The sequence below is a fragment of the Hippoglossus hippoglossus genome, chromosome 8 (assembly GCF_009819705.1).
Source record: "Hippoglossus hippoglossus isolate fHipHip1 chromosome 8, fHipHip1.pri, whole genome shotgun sequence".
Lineage (NCBI taxonomy): Eukaryota > Metazoa > Chordata > Actinopteri > Pleuronectiformes > Pleuronectidae > Hippoglossus > Hippoglossus hippoglossus.
The window spans coordinates 12,421,301-12,439,796 of NC_047158.1; the positions used below are offsets into that span (position 1 = coordinate 12,421,301).

Below are 18,496 nucleotides of genomic sequence, written 5' to 3' on the forward strand. Positions count from 1 at the left end.
CCAAAAAGTGACTTTGCCAGCTTCAAAACGTGTTAAATAAGTGTTTCACAAACTGTCAAACTATTTTGAGCGATTTGGCCGTGCCATACTCCTGGGAAGTTCACTGAGGTAGGCTCACGTAAGAAATTGTACCTATGACGTGTGTCACTCCAAAGACGTAGGGATCAGTATTTAGAGCATGGTTCTTTCCACAGAGGTCAGGGGTCAACTCGTGGCCTTTTGTTTCTTTTTGTTTTGTCTACAAAATACATTATCAGAGGTCCGCTATCACAATGTTTCAGTGAAGGTTTGTTCAGCACCCATTTGGGAAGTTTACACAGAAAACAAATCAATAAATATCTTTCTAACCTGCAAAAGAAATGGCAAACACAAATAGATACAGAGAGCTGTAATTCAAACACATTCTCATGTGTCGCTATTATGGTCGTTCAGCTGAAAAAACGCTGGGAAGCTTATCATTGAAGGACAAAAGTTACTCCTTATTGAGTTTCTGCCAAAGACTGGCAAATTTATAGACGCACGCAGAAACAGTAAGAGGAGTTAAGAAGTGAAGCAGAAGGAAACGATCCATCCCGCTCTGAAGACTCTCTGACCCTTGAACCCTGACCTCTGCTTCCATCACGGTGCTCATTTCACAGGTTGTCAACAACCAAGACTGGTGAGCGAATGAAACTAAGAAATAAAAAGGCCTTATTCGCCGCGTGGCCTTGCTGGTTCAGGGTTGAGTTTGTTAGAGGGAAAATACATGCATCTGATAAGTGAGGAACATGCAACGTTAAAGTTAATCTATGTCAAGAGTTTGGAAGAGCACCCAAAGACAAAGGCTTTGTATAGCACCCACAAAAAAGGCTACTTTAAAATCACCTTCTGAAGCAAATGGAATTGACCTCCTGCAATGCAATTCTCAGGATTTTACAACACAAATTTGCAACTCCACTGTTTCCACTCTTCCCATTTTATTCACATACAAGGGAGCTGGTATTTGACTTTTTAAGTCTCAGGATTTTCAATTTTTTATTTGATCGTACTTATATATATATTTTTTTCATCACTGTTTTTCTTCACATCATTTACTTCCTCAACCCCCGAAATCCCAGGCAGTCCATTGTGATTGTGCAAGGGAGAGAGGAGGGATGTGTGTTTCAACAAAAACTCAGTGATCAGTGACCTGTTCTCATTTCTTCAGCACTTGTGTCCTTAAGTTGTCTTATCAACCAATTACTCTTCCCTCCCACTCCTCATTCCCACAGGGCCTAAATGCACATTCCCATATTCTCCTGAGGAAAAAAAAACAAACACTAATCCTCTCTCCTCTGTCTCCTCAACAATACAGGCATTCTGATAAAAGCAGGGTTGGCTTCCACCGGATCCCTTCTCTTCACCTCCTCTCCCTTTACTTCCCCCGCTTAAGTTATTTTGTGTTCCTCAGTTCTTCCGGTAGCGGTTCTTTGGCTTCTCACCACAGCCGGTTGTCTCGCAGGAGGACAGGCTGGGCTGTTTGACAGAGTTAATGCTGCTCAGAAGAGCGGGCAGCTCATTGGTGATGGCCTTCTCAATCTTGTCCAGCAGACAGCCTCCTATGTAGGAGCACTGAGACGACAAGGGTTTGAAGTTGGTGATTGGGTTGACGCCAAAGAAGTCACGGTAAGCGTCGCGGTTGGGCAGGTCGAACTTGCTGACGTTGGTCTTGGCTAGGATGGATTTGAAGATGTAGAACTTGTCCGGGTCGTCCACAATCTCCTTGAACACGAGTTCAGGGTCGCTGAAGTAGCTCATCTTCTCTTTAAAGGTCTGGACATAGCGGTCCACCAGGAGGGCATGGATGCGCACACGGATTCCATGCTGGCGGATGAAGGCAATCTTGTTCTCCATGCGGTTTTCAATCACCTGGTTCAAATCTTCCAGAAGGGAGATTTCCTCTCGCTTGAAGAGCTCGCGACTGGTGTCAGCTGCGTAGTCATATGGCCAAAAGGAGCTGACGTAGACACGGGGGGGTTCGGTCACATTGATGAGGGGAGCCAAGCTCCAAAAGAGTGCTCCGTAGACTCTCATCAAGTCCTGGGTGGCCAGGTTGTCAGCCTTGTTTAGGATGATGCGGATCTGGGACTCGCGACCCTTCAACTGACGGAAGAGCATCTCCAGCTCCAGGCCCACGTCCAGCTTGGTGGGGTCAAACACGACGAAGATCAGGTCAGCACGGTCAATGAACCACTGGCAAACATCATTGAAGGGATAGCCTGGGCAGAAGAAGAGAAATAAATATCATGCATCTTGCACCCATCTGCTTTGTGTTTGAGCTGTGTTACGTCGCTGCTTCACCTCTCTCCTGCTGCTTGCGGTTCTCAATGATTCCCGGCGTGTCCACAAAAGTCACACGCTCCAGCAGCTTGTGGGGCATCTCAATACCGATCAGCTTTTCCAGGAAGTTCTGGCCAAATTTCTCCAGGGGCGAGAAAGAGCGAGAGCTGTCGGCTGCCATCACAATACCCTCAACGGAGCGGATCTTCTCCCCGTGCATAATAACAGTGAACTCAGAGGTAGTAGGCTCGGCTCCTGAAAACAAACCAAGGGAGAAACAGAGGGATATGTTAAGAACAGGGACAGCAAGAGATAGAGGCTGGACAGAAGTACAGAAATCACTGTTTAGCCTCCATCTGACGTCAAGAATCTAATTCACCAAAACCTCTGATAGTGTCCGATCACTCGATAAATGACCTCCTCAGTGTAACATTCAGTTAGGGCACCTTCCTCTCTTATAGTTCTGTAGGTTTATGAGGGTTCGTTTTGTCTGTCTGTTATTTAGCAGGACTACGGAAAAACTACAAGGTGGATGACCACAAAACTTGGTTGAAGGATGCGGTCTGGGTCAGGGAGGAACCCATTAAATTTTGGTGGGGATCCAGATCAGGGGGCGGATCCAGGAATTGTTTTTCACATACTTTAACATCGTGAGATTGGGCATTTTTTTCACATTTTCGTCAATTTCTCAGAGAATAATTCGTGGATCTTGATGAAAAAAATCAAACATTGTTTAAGAGACTTATATTTATAAGAGTGTGTATTTCGATGATCCAAATATAAATTTGGATATGGTGAATATAAATGTAGTTTCATGAGGGGACTGTTGAGACCTGGTGGAGCTATGCGCTCAACTGAGTGATATCTGTTCTTATTGGATTAAAGCACACAGGTTTAAAACATTTGACACTCTTTCATGCTAAAATAAAAAATACACTGTGTGCAACATACCTGTGTAGAGCTGATAGGGGCTGTCGTTCAAGCCCAGGAGGTAATTAATCATGGAGGACTTTCCTACGCTCCAGGGTCCCAGGAAGAGCACCAAGGGTTTGGAGGTAATCTCTCCATCTGTTGAAAGGGGAGAAAAAACTGTGATTAAAACCTCAACAGGATGGTAAATTCACTCTAGTAACCTCTCAAATGTATAACATATTTTATGTGAAAAATTATGAAGAATTATGCTGAGATTTTATTTGATCAAAAAAATCTATCCATCCATTATGTATCCTTGGGTAAACAATAATATACAAAATTGAGAGACTCTAAGGAACACGTCAGCCCTTTCACTCTTAATCCAGAGCACAGAGGAAGTTTTCTTTTTATAGCAAAGAAAGAAATAGGCAAAGAAACACATTGTTAGGCTTGTTTAATAGCAGGAAAAAGTGTATCAATGAGATGCTGCAGCCATGTTTCAGTGACACACAGCAAAGCAAGCTGCCGTGTGTGTTGTGATGGGAACATGGTGTCCGGCTGGGAGGAAACAAGAACGTTCGCTTATCACCATATGAATGGATTCAAATGATGATGAGGATAAAAAAAAAGCGAAAGAAAGAATTTAAAACCGTTAGCTGTTCCTGATCTTCGTGGCTTTTCAAATGTTTTTTAACATAAAGAACAAAGTGGCAGAAAGTCGATTCCCTCTCAGCTGAACACTGACCACCCTTTCCCACCAGGGTCCCCTCATCAGACCTGTGTCCTTTGCTCAAGCCAGAACTGCACATGCAACCCCCTCCATGTTTTACATTTTAACACCCTAAACTTAATGCTCAGTCGCTGTTTAAATACTGTACATACGCTGCCTGGACACTACCAAGCTTAAAGTCTTTTATTTTGGCACCACATTTTTTGAATTGACATTTCTCCCCTTTTCATTCTTTAAAACAGTTTTGGGAATTTTAAATGAGTAAATCAAAAAAGAGTCAAATCCCTTTTGATTCACATGAAACTGCTGCTCTCTCTCTGTATCAGTCGTGTCACCCACAGAGAGCTGTGCAGTAACACAAATGGACAAATGAAGGGAAAGGACGGGGGGGGAGGGAGGAAGGGGCTGAGCACTTTCAGCCAGTGCCATGCACAGGTAAGCCCCACCACCTGCAACCCACCTGCGGCTGATTCACCCAGGGTTCGTCCGGGGTAGGCTGTTAGACAAGGGGATGGGGTTGAGGGGGTGGGGGGACAGGAGAAGGAGGGTGGAGCACAGAGGAGTGAAGGGAACAGGAGGTGGATGAGAGTGAGGAGAGCTCAGTGAGGGAGTGAGGTTTCTCCAAGCAACAGGGAAGGGGTGGTGTAACAATGGGTGAGGGGGTCTTCTCTGAAGGTTTTGTCCCATATCAGACCTAATGTGTCAAACACGTCCATCTGCAAATGGACGGTGTGCATGTGTTGAAGCGATGAGGTGAATATAATAATACATTTGTGTTCATTTATAGGCTTCGGTGGTTGTATGTGTGCATGACTGCTGAGCCTGAGAAGCCACAAGAGGGCGAGCTTCATTTCATTGTGGGAAAGAAGAGTCCAGTGTGCAGTTTAGAGAGATGAGCTGTGCTGAGTCTTTTAAAAATCAACCAGGGACTTTACAAAAATATCAGAAAAAGAAGAAAAGGGGAAGAAATATTTTCAATGGAGTGGCCAAGACATAAAGATAATATACCTTTTTTTTCCTGGGCCAACAACACCACGATTTAATAGCTACGTTCACTGTAATTTGTGCTGTACATTTTCTTTATTCCCAATATAGTGAGGTGAAGTCACTGCTGTGCTATAATGGTGTGAGGATGATGTGTGTGATGTGTAGAAAACAAGTCGACACATCAGTCACCAAAGCAACCCAAACAGAACCGAGCAGACACAGCCCATTCCCCCCCCCCCCCGTGGTACCTGAGATCTCGTGCTGCCTCAGCTCGTTGTACTTGTAGGCCTGCTCCATCGGCTTGATGGCAGTGTGGTAGATCTTCCGCAACCTCTCCAGAGCCGCTGGAGGTGAAGATGAAAAAGACGTTTTAAAGAAGATGCACAGATTGGTAGGTATCTTACTTTTTAATAGTCAAGCTGATGTGTTCCCGGCCTTTTTGCCCTATTAGTCTTTAAGATGAAAGAACGTCTACATGGATCCCTCATTACATCTTTCACACATTCATCTCTTATCATTGTAAAGGGAATTAAAGGGAATCACAGCATTCTGCAGCTTCAACATGCTTTATCGATTATATATCATTTAATCATTCTTAGCACTAAGCTTCACAAAAGAAAATCACATCTATTGAATCACCCTTGATCCTCACCTGCATAGTCTCCTGACCTTTCCTCAGTTGCAAGCCGCAAAGTCTCGTCGATGTGAGATTTGTCTCTGAGAACAGAGGCGGCATCTTCTTCTTCTGTGAAAACATAAAAAAGAAAATGAACTTCAATTGTGTGTCTTTAATTTCACTGTTTAAGGAATAATAGAAGTGGCCAGAACTGGTGCAAACTACAGCTTTGCTACTGAGGCCAGTGATACTGCTATTTCTTGATTCACATCCATCTCGGGATCGGTATTTGAGCCGATATTTCACGATCAAATGTTTACAAACTGAGCCTTGAATTCATTGCACTCCGAGTTCTGCGTCTATCTCTTTGTCTTGTTGCTGACATTGTAAATACCAAACCTTCAGAATGAATGCCTGAAGTATGACAGCACAATCTTGAAGTGTGTGTGTGTGTGTGTGTGTGTGTGTGTGTGTGTGTGTGTGTGTCTGTGTGTGTGTGTGTGTGTCTGTGTGTGTGTGTGTGTGTGTGTGTGTGTGTGTGTGTGTGTGTGTGTGTGTGTGTGTGTGTGTGTGAGTCCAAGAGAACATATCCGCTCACCACTGTGTCATGTCCACATATCAGATTGCTTAGATCACAGCTGTTTAGTACGATCAGCTCTTAATATAGAAAGCGAGGGCCAGAAATAAACACACAAAGACATTTGTTGGACATCACCATGGCCTTATAACAACAGCAAAGAGAAGAGACACAGAGAGAGAGGGACTTCCCCAGTGTCATAACGGACTGGGTGGAGATCTCAGCGTTCCCATCGGTATTATACATGAGACCCTAATGTGCAGTCATCTGTCTTTTCTCCTCCATATTTATCCACCTATCACAGACTTATGGGCTGTGAGGTGTGTCCTTGTGTGCCCTGGCCTCAGAGCAGGCCTCGCTGTAACACCTCCCACACAGACAATGCCTGCTATGGCTTTGAGCTGCATCTATGAGCACTTTATTCTTCTTTGGAGTGCTAGTGATGGTGTTGGTGGTGGAGGGAAGGACCTTAGTACTCAAGGTACCAGTCGCTCCCCCATATAGAGTTGTAATGAAGTTTGAAGGTTGTTAACAGCATGTTTGGGAAATATTGAATCTGCGAGGTGATTTATTGCAGTCATTCAGTTGTAAGACACATGCCATAATCTGAATACTGGTGTTGTTATATTAAGACTTTCTGTCAACACAGCCCAGTTAGATTCAATTTACTGGCACAGGAAACATATTAGTTAATATTTCTAAATAAATCCTTGTGTTGGTCGTAAAAAATAAAAAGACGTCATAAAATAAGGATCTCCTGACCTTCTTCACACATCTGACCAAACAAACAACAACATTGTAAATGTAGTCTAACTAAATAATAGGCCGTGTTCAGATGAAGAGACACGCACAGAGGATCAGAGAGTGAGGGAAAAGGTGGAGCTGATGCCAAAGGCGCAGCCCTCTGATCTCAGCTGGTGACTGGCAAGGGTCCTGCTGAGCCCAGGTTATGTCTGGGCAAAAACTCATCATATATCAAAAGCAGACTGGTGTAAAGCATAAGCACCTGGTGGGGGATGTAAAAAAACATTTCCGTTGGGTTTTGAATGCAGATTTCACAAGGTAAAGGAAGAAGAAAGTGCTCGCTGTACACCAGATGTGACAATTTACAAACACACGAACTGGCATCTATTGGAGGCTGCATTTCAAGACTGATTTTGTTTCAACGGGGCGACACTGACAAATGCGGTCTTCCATCCCCAAGAAACGAAGGCTCCAACCAGTGGATCCCTCCCGAGCTATCCCAGGATTCATTGCGCTCCAGTGAAGAACCGGTTTTCAAAGAGGTAATGGCACCTGCAAGCGACGGGACGTTCAACAGGCATTACAACTTTCTCAGCATGTCCAACTTCAGCAAGAAGGACGGGACTCGTAAAGCTGATAAGGGAAATCCTCTGTAGACCGGGCCGTCTCATTTCAGTTCGGCCTTTGCGGTCTATGTGGCCCACAAGGAGGCGGCCCCTGAATTGAAACCCAGCTTGTATATCAATATGAGAATCCTGCACCGTAACCTGGAGTACAGCCACTAGCCATGTGGTCAGTGACTTCTAGGGTTTCTGTCCAAGAGTCCGAATGTAAGGTCGCATTGGCCGAAGCCAACGGTGCATCAACTGACAAGCCTGAAGAAAATGTGTTTATATGAATAACCCACGTGTGTTTTAAACAATGTGTAGGTCCCACTCTTTCACACACACATTAACATATTGTATCGCCAAGGCTTCAACTGAGACACACAACAGTTGGTCCTTTGCCGGAGGAAAAACGCGTCACCGATGATTCTCTCCAAGTCAACCTGCTAAAAATAAACCTGTGTAATGTTGGTCAAGCACGGTGCAAGAACAAGAGAAACCAAAAGGTTAGCAGCCAAAATAAAAGAAGGGTATGAGCAATGCTGCAATGCCTAAAAGGATCTAAATTTATACAGTATCGATGTGTGACACCATGTTTTGGATATATAATAGGCTACGTGTTGTGTTTTGTTTTATACACACACTTTCCAAATCAGCAAGGACTATTACAATAATGCCAGAGTAAATGGAATTATTACTTTTTGCATGTGACATGTGCATGTTTCTGTCGTATCTGTCTACTTAGAGAAATGTGCAATGAAGCAGTTCAAATTGGAAAATAAACGTAAAAGCAACGAAGACGTTATAAGTCGGAGTCCGGTCAGCTGATTGCAGAGCAGCTGTTGACCTGCAGAGGAAACAGAAAGCCACAACCCCTTGTAACACAATCTGTGCCTTTTAGCAAATCTGACACTCAGCAAAGGTTCGCTGCACATCTCAGTGGCTAAAGATTTGACACAGGATGCAATCAATTACAAGAGGAAGAGGAGGAAAAGAAAGAGAGAGAAGTCTCCGGTCAGATTTCTCGACTTGGAGACTAAAGTTTTAAGAATATAATCTATATCTTCTCAACGGACTGGTCTTTTCCATGCAGCACACAAAGCTTCATCAAGCTCCTGTAACTTGACTCATCAGTCAGAAGAGTCGTGTCTTTTAACACTGGCCTCTTGAGTGGGCCTTAACTGCTGTGAACTTGTTAACACCTTCCAATCCAGTCAATCCCTGATGGAGGCCCCGGGACAGAACTCCGCAAAGATCAGAGAGGTAGTGTTGCCCGCGGACGGCGAGCCTTGCATCAGTGCTCAAAATTAACCCTGCAGGCGCCACGGGAGTTGAACCCCAGACATCTGCGCTCAGGACCATGTGTCCTAACTGAGCCCGTTGCCACACAACCCTCCCTCAGTTTGGAGAAACATTCTGTCGGCCTCGGCACATCCAGCAGGAATGTTGCCGATTTAAGCCTATCACGGCCTCAGCGGTGGGGTAAGTCATGCCTCAACTTTAGATTCTAACATGGAGGCTATTCCAACATGAGAAACAATCAACAGCTGCAAGTGCAAAACTCATATGGTGCTCTTTAAAGACTCTCCTCTGGTTTACTCACACAGATATTTGAATTTCAATACACGGATTAATACATGCACAAAGATTGTAACTTAAGGGGCGTTTTACCAAAAATCTGAGTTGATGTGCACAAACACATGATTTTACAATGAGCAAATAATGGCACAAACCTCAACCAGTATCAAACTAGTGATAATTCTGAATAAAAAATATGTAATATTAGACGTATAATTTTTTTCCCTCAAAGCATACAGACAAGGAATACCCCAGATATTATGTTCTCCTGCAGGTATATGTGTGTGCTGGAATGTATCTGCAGTATATTAGGTATCTGTGTAAAGCCCCAGGATCATGTTCTTCTTGCAGCACAGTGAAGGTAAATTGAATTAAACTGAACATGATGAGGGCAGCGGGCCTGGAACCCCCCAGTCAGAGGATTTATCCTGAGCACGGGGGGATTGAGGCAACCTTAACTGAAGGCCAAGGGGTTCCACTGGAAAGCTCTGTGGAGAGGCATCAAATGCACTCAAATTGAAATGGGCTTGACAAGATTCTTAAATAACTACATTAACATAAGCCAACTTCATCAGGACATCACGTCCTTTTCTACAAAAACTAAACCTAATCAAATCTAAATAAATGATGAATGCATAACCCCCCCAAAAAAGCACATTATTATCCTCCAGAAAGGGTGAGAGGTATGAGAGGAGTCAGCAGAGCATGTGCAGGGCGTGGTGAGAAGAGGCCACAGATGGCAACAGGTGCAACAGTTTGTGGAACTACTACTCCCCCATAGTCAGGAATAGCCCCACAATGGGTCAGAAAATGGACCGAGGTGGGGGCAGCATGCTGCCTCCTATTTTTAGGCTTTGACTGTTAGTCAGTCTGGAGACTCATAGACATCCACATCACACAGAGCTGACTGTGTAATATACAGATGAACTAAGAGAGAGCTACTGTACCTGGAGCACTAATGTAAGTTTCACATATAAGACTGACACTCGCCAGTGTGTTCGGGTTTACTCGAGAATTCTACGCAAGAAATGCAGCTCAATCAAAAGTATAATTCAGTTTTCTTTTTGTCAGCATCACTTTCAAACTATGCCCCGTTTTGGTGCATTTAGTTTGACAGTAAAGAAATCAACACTGATTCCATCACTAGCCCTTTCAGAGCATCTTATGTGAGCCACGTCCAGATTCCACATCCTCCACTGACAGCTAGAGATGAAGTGGAGCGACGTCAGGCTCAAAGAAAGGCCCAAGGGCAAAGGTACTTTACGCTGAGGTGTTGATCTGGTGCCTCTATCCCTGCTCTCCTGTTTGAAAGCTAGGAAAAGGACGTCAGGTGCCCTTGGAACTAGGGGGCTTGTCTTAAGCAGCGGTGCGTAGTATGGCAGTTGAGGATGACTGGCGTGTCCCCTCTACTACGACCATCAGAGGGGTGTCCCAGACATGCCACATGCCATCACAGGGGTTCATGTGGTGACAGTGCGCCTTTAACTTTCCATGTCTCTCCTCCTGCAAAGTCAGGAGGCCAAAGATGTTTTTACTGTATTAACGATGGTTAGTATTACCACTCAGTATAAACACACTGGTGTGAAGAACTAATTAAGGCCCTGTAGGGCTGTGAGATATTTCTATATCCAAAACTAAATATAATGCATATAGCTATGCAAGTTCACACTTTTCACACTTTTCTGTGTGCATTGTAGCAAAATGCCGTAATTACATTTGCACTGAAGATATTTTTATATTGGATTAGCAGTTGTCTGAAGCCCCTTTCAATCTCAAACCCCATGTATGACATTAGACACTGAGCACAGCTTGGTCAGTCAGAGCCATTTACACAACCCCATTTTAGTGTAGGGTTTCTAGCAACCTTATAATAACCATATAGTTACTATAGTAACCCATGTTTACCATTGCACCCATGTAACACACTGGAAGTGATCAGGATCGTGGAGCCCGGCTGCTTGTCAAACACTCGTTCACACCAGGTTTCCTCTGGTCCTTGCATTTGGCATGAAAGTGGAAGCTATTCAATGCATGAAGGTAGTGAAATGCAGGAAATGGCAGAACCAGGTGAACTATCCAAAACAAGAACTTCTGGCACGTTCCAGGTGCGTTCACTCAGATACACTTAAAGCATTAACAGTGTTGCGGAGTAATGGAATACAGAGTATATATATAGTAATATATTACTATAAGTAACTGTTACACTTTTCAGAATACGGTTACAGATTACATATAGTGATTGATTTTTAAGTCTGCATTTTCTGGTCAAATTACCAATTAGTGAGCTAATTACTTAGCTGAATTGCTAGCTGACTTTAGCCCGTTAGCATTGTCAGCATAGCTAGCTTGCTAAGCAGGTTTAGCCAACAGGCACGCTTCTGTGCTCTGGGAAGAGTTGCAGATTTACGTTAAATCGGCCTCTTCTGATGCCACTTTTATTGTTAAAGGATTAATTGCAAGGCAACAAAATGGTCTACAGAACTGTAACACCAAGTTTTATTTTTTTTTAAATATCAAGGAATTTGACTATCACCATTGCAATGTTCAGACTACTTAAGAGAGCAGTATTGTGTGTGACATTCATTTGGTGTTGCAATAATAACGTAAGACAATGCTGAAGTATTTGAAGTACTTACTTTGGGTAATTTATCGTAATTGGTTATGAATTGCATTCAAGGGCCGGTATTCTGTAATGTATATTTTAAAAGTATTTACTGTAACATAAGGAACTGGCTTTAGTCCATATTTTGAAGGAGAGGCATGAGACAGTTGTGAGGGTAAGATTTCACAACATCACGACACTGCTCTGCTGCTGCTTTCATCTTTTTCAAGTATTGAGAGAATCTATAAAACAACAGTGTGATGTCCAGTGTTAACATCTCTGCCTTAGGACTAGAGATCTGCCCTGCCCAGGGCAGTTGGACAACCTTTGATGAAACGATAGCAAAATCGATTTCACATTCCTTTAGAAGGAGATTACCCTTTCTGCTCCCTCTGCAGTGCAGAGTTAGATCGAAGGAATCAATAACCCAAATAATTACACACTGAGTGGCAAAGAGTTCATGTTTCTCATTACTTACAGGTGTTAAAACCGACATGCTCTGCAGGGAAATAATCAGAACACATAATGCACGAAAGATTTAAAGACAGAGGCCACCAAAAGTCACCTGCATGGGCCTGCAGAAGGGGTCTGTCAAGCCATAAGTTGCAGCCACAGCCCGGCCCCTCCTGCCTGGAGAATGCATGTCCCTATAAGGGCAACTGCTGGGAATAAATTGCGATTGTGACAGTGCAGAGTGGCAGCAGCTGTGCAGCGTATCCAAAGGGACGCATGGGGCTGAGAGGGGTGAGGAGTCAGGAGGGAAGGGGAGTCAAATGGAGGGAGGTACTGTAGTGGACAGTGTTGGGTTTCAGGAGGCCTTCCAATCTTAGACTCCTGACAGCAGCCTGGAATATGGAGGCTTGGCCTCGGGTTGTGGAGCTGAACACCACCCCCAAGGACAGACAAGGGTGACAGACAAGGGTAATGCTAAACGATTCCCGTCCAGAACCTCAGACCAGGCCACAATTTCAGAATGACCGGTCAGAGAGAAGCTGTGGTCAGTATGCCAGTCAACATGGGTTCCCTGTATATCATATTTATTGCGGGATCCCTGTACTTGATGATACAATGGATTATCATCACAGGGAATATAGGAATTTCGGACCTGAAGGAACTCTTCCGTAAAAGGATGAAATTCAAAAGGAGACTAAACCAATGAATGGGGAAAAGCTACAATGAAGCTGCAGAGTGGCTTTCCTTGATTGACTAGGACTTTCCATCAGCTGGTGTCATGCATTAGGACAGCTGACACGCTGTCGCAGAAGAGGCTGAACTCTAGCTTGAATAATCCTCAACTGATCTCCCATCGGAAACTCACCAAAATGAGAATAAGTCACTTGTTCAGACATTAAAAATGTTATCCACTTAAGTGTTGTGTGTGTTTTTTTGTGGATTTAAGAGAGAGCAAGTTAAATCCATCATTTTGTATTGGGTGACAACGGTTTAATTATAAACTGGGAAAGATTTTAAATAGTCTCCCTGCCGCTGTCTGTGTCCATCCTCGGCTGGTGTCCCCATATCTGTCACTGTCCCTCTGTACTCTGCCTCCAGCAGTCAGCACCATTTCTGACTAAGCCGCCTCCACAGCCGATTTAAGAATCCGCCTGTGCTACTTTGGGTCAGATCATTCTTTATTATTTCAACAGCCTGAATCACAACTGATCAATCACCCTCTGAATCTGAACTGTTGTTTGTATGATCAAGCCATCAGAGCAATCAAGTACCCCATCAGCACGTTCATTGAACCAATAGACTTACATTGTGTCAGAGTTTCATTCATTAGCAGCACAAACGTATCTTGTGCCCTCAGTGCACCATTTTACAAAAAAACTGCTGGATACTTCACCCAAGTGCCTCTTACCTGCTGTGGCCTGCAAAAGCAGCAGGGAGAGGAGACAGCAGATCGAGACTGTACCCTTCATGATGGCTGCCAGGAGAACTCCGATAGTCACACAGACTATATATACCAAGGCAGGAAGGTTAAAGGGCATGCAGAGAGGAGAGGCGGGGCAAAGAGAGGGCCGGCCGGTACGGCAGGCTCAGAGCCGTGTGTCTGAGGTGTTGGAGGAGTCATCGCATGCAACAGGGACCCTGTACGTGTGCAAGCAGCTGGCTCTCCTGTTTTAGAGAGGTCGCAGTGTGGGCCTCAGCATCACAGTACACAGAGATCTTTCGGGTGTTGAATCACTCACCTTCTCAGTGTCACAAAATTTGTTTTTAAGATTGAAAACGGGGTTTAGTTGCTGGACTATTATATTTTTAAATTTAAGCTTCTATCTGAGCTTTATAGTCGGTTAAATGTGGTATAAATACTCAACTAATTACCTTGTCAAGGAGGTTAGGGTTCATTGGTTTGGAAGTTGGTTTCAGGATCATCAAATTTTGTAGAGGGGTAGGAAGGGGTAATCCATTTTTAGGGGACTGATATTTATGAGTGTGTGCAATTTGGTGCAGATCCAACTAAAAATCTGAATCTAGTGAATTTAAATATGATTTCATAAGGGAACTATTGGGCCTTGGTTTGTTTTTCAGCATGATTTGAACAGATTTTCATGGAATGATGGGTCACGGGCGCAGAAAGAACCCATTAAAGTTTGGGGCGGATCCAGGAATATTTGTCTTTCTTTTTCTAACGTTTGCAAAATAGTGGGGTGTTTTTTTTTTTTTACATTTTCACCAATTTCTCTGGGGATAATTCATGGATCTATATACTGTATAGTGGGCGGATATCTTTGAGTTTGGGAAATTTGGTGCAGCTTGATTGAATTTAAGGGGATTGCTGGGACTTGGCTATGCGCTAGACCGAGAGCCATTCAAGTTATCATTAAGAAAGTAAATAAATGCATCCATAACCCAAACATTCAGTTAGTTCAATCAAAATGAACAGACTGAAAATAAACAATGCTATCCTACAAATTGATGGTGAAAAAGTAAATCATGAAATACATTATTTATTAGACAGAGGCCTTACAAAGAATGATGATGTTTCAAATGAGTGAAACATGCTTCACAGCCTCCTCTCCACAAACTAAATGTGATTCAAACGAACGAGGGCGTGGGATTTGCTCGAGCTGTCAAACCCTTGCTCCAGAGGGAAGGCACAATGCTGCCATGTTGGCAAAGTCCTCACCGGAAGACTGTGTATGCAAGCGAGTGAGGGATGAGAGCCGAGGAGAGGGTACGTCTGGAACATAAAGACCCCTGAGTCAACCTAGAATCCCTAACACGGCTGAACACGGGCGGATTACTGCTTTATCACACCCGAGCAGACACACTGTGGTGAACGAAATCTCACAATTCCTCGGGAATCAACATCTCAACTGGAAATTAATCCCCAAATATGGCAGGAGTTTCTTATTCAAGCATGTCCATCCCGAATGACTCAGGAGGTGTGTCCAAACAATACAGCATGTTCCAGCTAAGAAATGTGTCCTTTTCAGTTTTTGCAGCTGTCGTGAGGAAGTATGGAATCACATTTTGATCAATTAGAGCCTGAAACTTCAAACACACACACATAAATAAGGTTTTCTCGTGTTAACTGTTATAGAGCAACTAACAATATTTGAAAAAATTTCGCTGTTTCTTCATAAACGTAGCCTCGACTTATCTAGTTAATGCCATATGACTAAGTTAAGTAAAATGTTTTTTAAAAGGAGTTTATGATAGTTTATCGATCAACCTCTCGTGCTTTCCTCAAAAAGTGGAGATGGAGTGTGGAAATCATCCATAAAGAAGGTCGGAGCATTCTAGTGAAGTTAAACCTACAAAAAATGTAGAAAGAGATGAGCGGGAGTGTCAGTAACTGCACAGTCTTCACTATTTTCTCTGATTTTATTCATTTCAACAGTGACAGAGAAAGTTGTAGCACACTTTCCACACCTGATGCACAAACCCAGACCATAAAGCTTCCCCTGAATCTTGAGCTTCCTCAAAAGATACACTGTGAACGGATCATAATAAAATAATCTCTTGACATTATAACTGGTTTACCAGCCATTTAAGAAGGTGGTCTCTTTTATTTTGTGTTTCCCATGTTAATTTCACTGCGCCAGTTTTACCCCCACATTAATCTTTTGCTTCTACTCACCAAATCCTAGTAGCATCATTGTCACATTAATATGTAATCATCATAAGTAGTGCTGTTGTTTGTATAAAGGGAAGAAACAGTAATATAGTTATCTTATGAGCGCAGTGTAAACTGTATGAATATGGTGCAGCGTCCTTCTGTCTTTATCAATGTATTCTAGTGTGGAGCTTTGAATGTCTGTCTACATTCGCTTGTCACAACTATTCTTTCTATGCATGATGTCACTTCTATCCCTAATTGTTACATATCCCACGTGTATGTTCCTAAATTAACTCCACAGTTATCATATCGGCGACTGTTGTGGTCTTTTTACTTATGAAACAGCCGGCTCACATCGCTGTGATATATTAAAACTGAGGAATGATCAAGCCTCACTGGAAAGCAAACCATTCAATGTATTTCTGAAGAAGTGTGAGGACACACTGTCCACGGCAAACGTTTTTACTGTCACAGAGGAGCTGGACAATCTTAATTTAGCAATGAGCTACAGAACTGGGGAGGGGGCTTTAAAATCGTGTCCGCCAATCAGGAATAGACACTTGTGCATCAACTGTGCAGCTTCAGTGACAGCCAACCACAACTTCAGCTGGTTATGTCATTATTAGTGATATGACATACAAGCAAGAACCAACACTTGATCGGGTCAGAAAAAATTCAAACATAGAAACCAATGTGTATAAAACAAAGTACAAACTTTATTATTCTGTCTTTACAAAGGCACAAGCCTCTTTATCCCCAAAACATTTTCTCTTAAAAAAACAACAACAAAAGCTTCTTGATGACCATATGCATTTACAGGTCTAACAAAAAAAATTAAAAGGTACAGAGAACAGAGAAGGAGAGGAGGGAGCTGCAAAATGTGAAGGATACAAGAGATATTGACAACAGGAAAACAGAGACGGCATAACAGATCGCAAAAGAACAAAAATAAAGAGTTGAGGGGCAAATGGGACGAGATGTCGCAGGACCGGACATGGAGGGGAAGGGGGGGGGGGGGATACACAGCTGTGCGTTTTTTTATTCTTTACCTCAAGAGCTTCAGCTGAGGAGATGCCTCTTTTTACAACATAAAGAGGCGGACTCCAGTATAGTACAGTAAGTGCTTCGTAATCATGACGCCATTTAATGATCCCACGGCCCACAACGCTCATCTGACAATCTGATATGTCCACGTAACATTTCCTAAGACACAGAGAAAAGAGTGCAAAACACAGATGGAGATAAAAACTATTCTGTGATTCAGCAGAAGACGATCAAATGTAGATAACTGTTAAAAAAAAAAGAGAAAAGAAAAGGGCTCTACAAAAAGCAGAGCATGCAAACCATTTTTTCAACATCCAGGAATCCCCTGGATACAATAAGTACTGGGAAAATGTCCCATGATTCAATCTGACAGACGCCTCGCTCATTTCAGAGGAGCTGACATCAACATTTCCTTAAAGGGCAGTTCCATGACATAAGTCACAAAAGAGAAACGGTGATCACTTGAACGCATCATCTGTCAAGCGATTCCACGCTTCCTCTCTGCACTGATGCAGGAGATGCAAATAGTGAGTTTGTCACTAAATAGCAGTGATGTGTCAAAAGCCCTCAATGTGACTAATATCTACATATACCAGGTTTAACATTTGAAATTTAACCTGTTGGGGAAAAACCGAGTTTAGTTTTATGGAATGTCAACATTTCTTTGTGGAAATTCTTTTTTCCACACATCTGACAATAATAGTGCACACATAGGGGCCAAAACAGCTTCAAATCTACACACGAATACTACCAGCAGTCAGTATTCACATCAAGTTTGAATACTTAACCGAAAGAATTATCAGGAGCACTTGACTGTAATTAGTATACCAGCAACCTGTCTATTTTTGAGGCAGAAATAATAAAAAAAACATACATAAGCGAAATAGACAAAAATAACTTGGAATATATATATATAAGCTAACGCACCCTGGGAGTCAAACTTGCCTGTTTGAAAAAGGCAAAGTGACAACCAGAGGGATTCCAGTGGCCACCGAGCGACGCAGATCAAGTGTTCCGACCCCAGGGTTGTGTTAAGGCTGGATTCACACAGTGCCTCGCTGCACTGTGCACCTGCTGTTAGTAAGGCAAGCTGTTGCCTCTCAGCTACGTCTCAATGTCAACCTTTCGGTTCCAGGCAAAACACCACGTTTAAAAAAATAAAGAACTAAGCTGAAACATGTGAATAGTGCAGTACACTAGATCAAGCAAAAGAACTAATGATCTATTAAAGGAAATGCATAGAGCATGTGTGGTCTACCCAGTCGACTCCACAGCACATTCAAACTGTTTCACTGGGCTTTTTCCTCGTGTTTGTAGCATACTCTGCTTTGATAGAACATCTGGACAAGAAGCTACACTGTTAGGGGCTGAATAAAAGCAGCCCTTAAGATTTAGCAAACACGTGATTGTATGTCAGTCATTTGTGTCAGTGTTGTGCACACATACACGTGTGGCTTAATTTCAAGGCAGAAGTGAGTGGCGCTGTTGCAGACTGCCAGAGTCTGGGGAACCACCGACGCCTCTGCTGATTCAAAGACGCTTAAAAAGGGACACACACACACACTCACACCAGTGGAAGTCACTACAGAGTGTCCACAGATTAGCTTATTTAACAAGCCAGGTGCTCTTCTATTCAACAAGGGAAGGTGTCAAGAAATGTCAAAGCACTTTCTTTTTTTTTTTTTTTTATATCAGGCCATGAGTAAAAAGAAAAACAAGCCAAATACACATGTGGGA

The 18,496-nt window shown here is 43.1% G+C and overlaps 1 protein-coding gene across 3 annotated transcripts; it reads right to left on the bottom strand.

The window, feature by feature from the left end:
* Positions 1-932: 932 nt before the first annotated feature.
* srl (sarcalumenin) lies at positions 933-13,620 on the bottom strand. Of its 3 annotated transcripts, XR_004614765.1 has the most exons (8): positions 13,511-13,620; positions 5,580-5,672; positions 5,176-5,271; positions 4,401-4,436; positions 3,250-3,366; positions 2,320-2,553; positions 1,216-2,237; positions 933-1,168 (listed from the first exon to the last, which is right to left on the bottom strand). XR_004614765.1 is itself a non-coding variant. In XM_034594252.1 (7 exons), the coding sequence occupies exons 1-7, from the start codon at positions 13,569-13,571 to the stop codon at positions 1,426-1,428; spliced, it is 1,449 nt and encodes a 482-aa protein (XP_034450143.1). In that variant the 5' UTR covers positions 13,572-13,620; the 3' UTR covers positions 933-1,425. The 3 variants fall into 3 exon arrangements, 2 of the variants coding, with proteins under 2 accessions (XP_034450143.1, XP_034450144.1); XM_034594252.1 differs by having other exon boundaries at positions 933-2,237; XM_034594253.1 differs by lacking the exon at positions 4,401-4,436 and having other exon boundaries at positions 933-2,237.
* Positions 13,621-18,496: the final 4,876 nt, after the last annotated feature.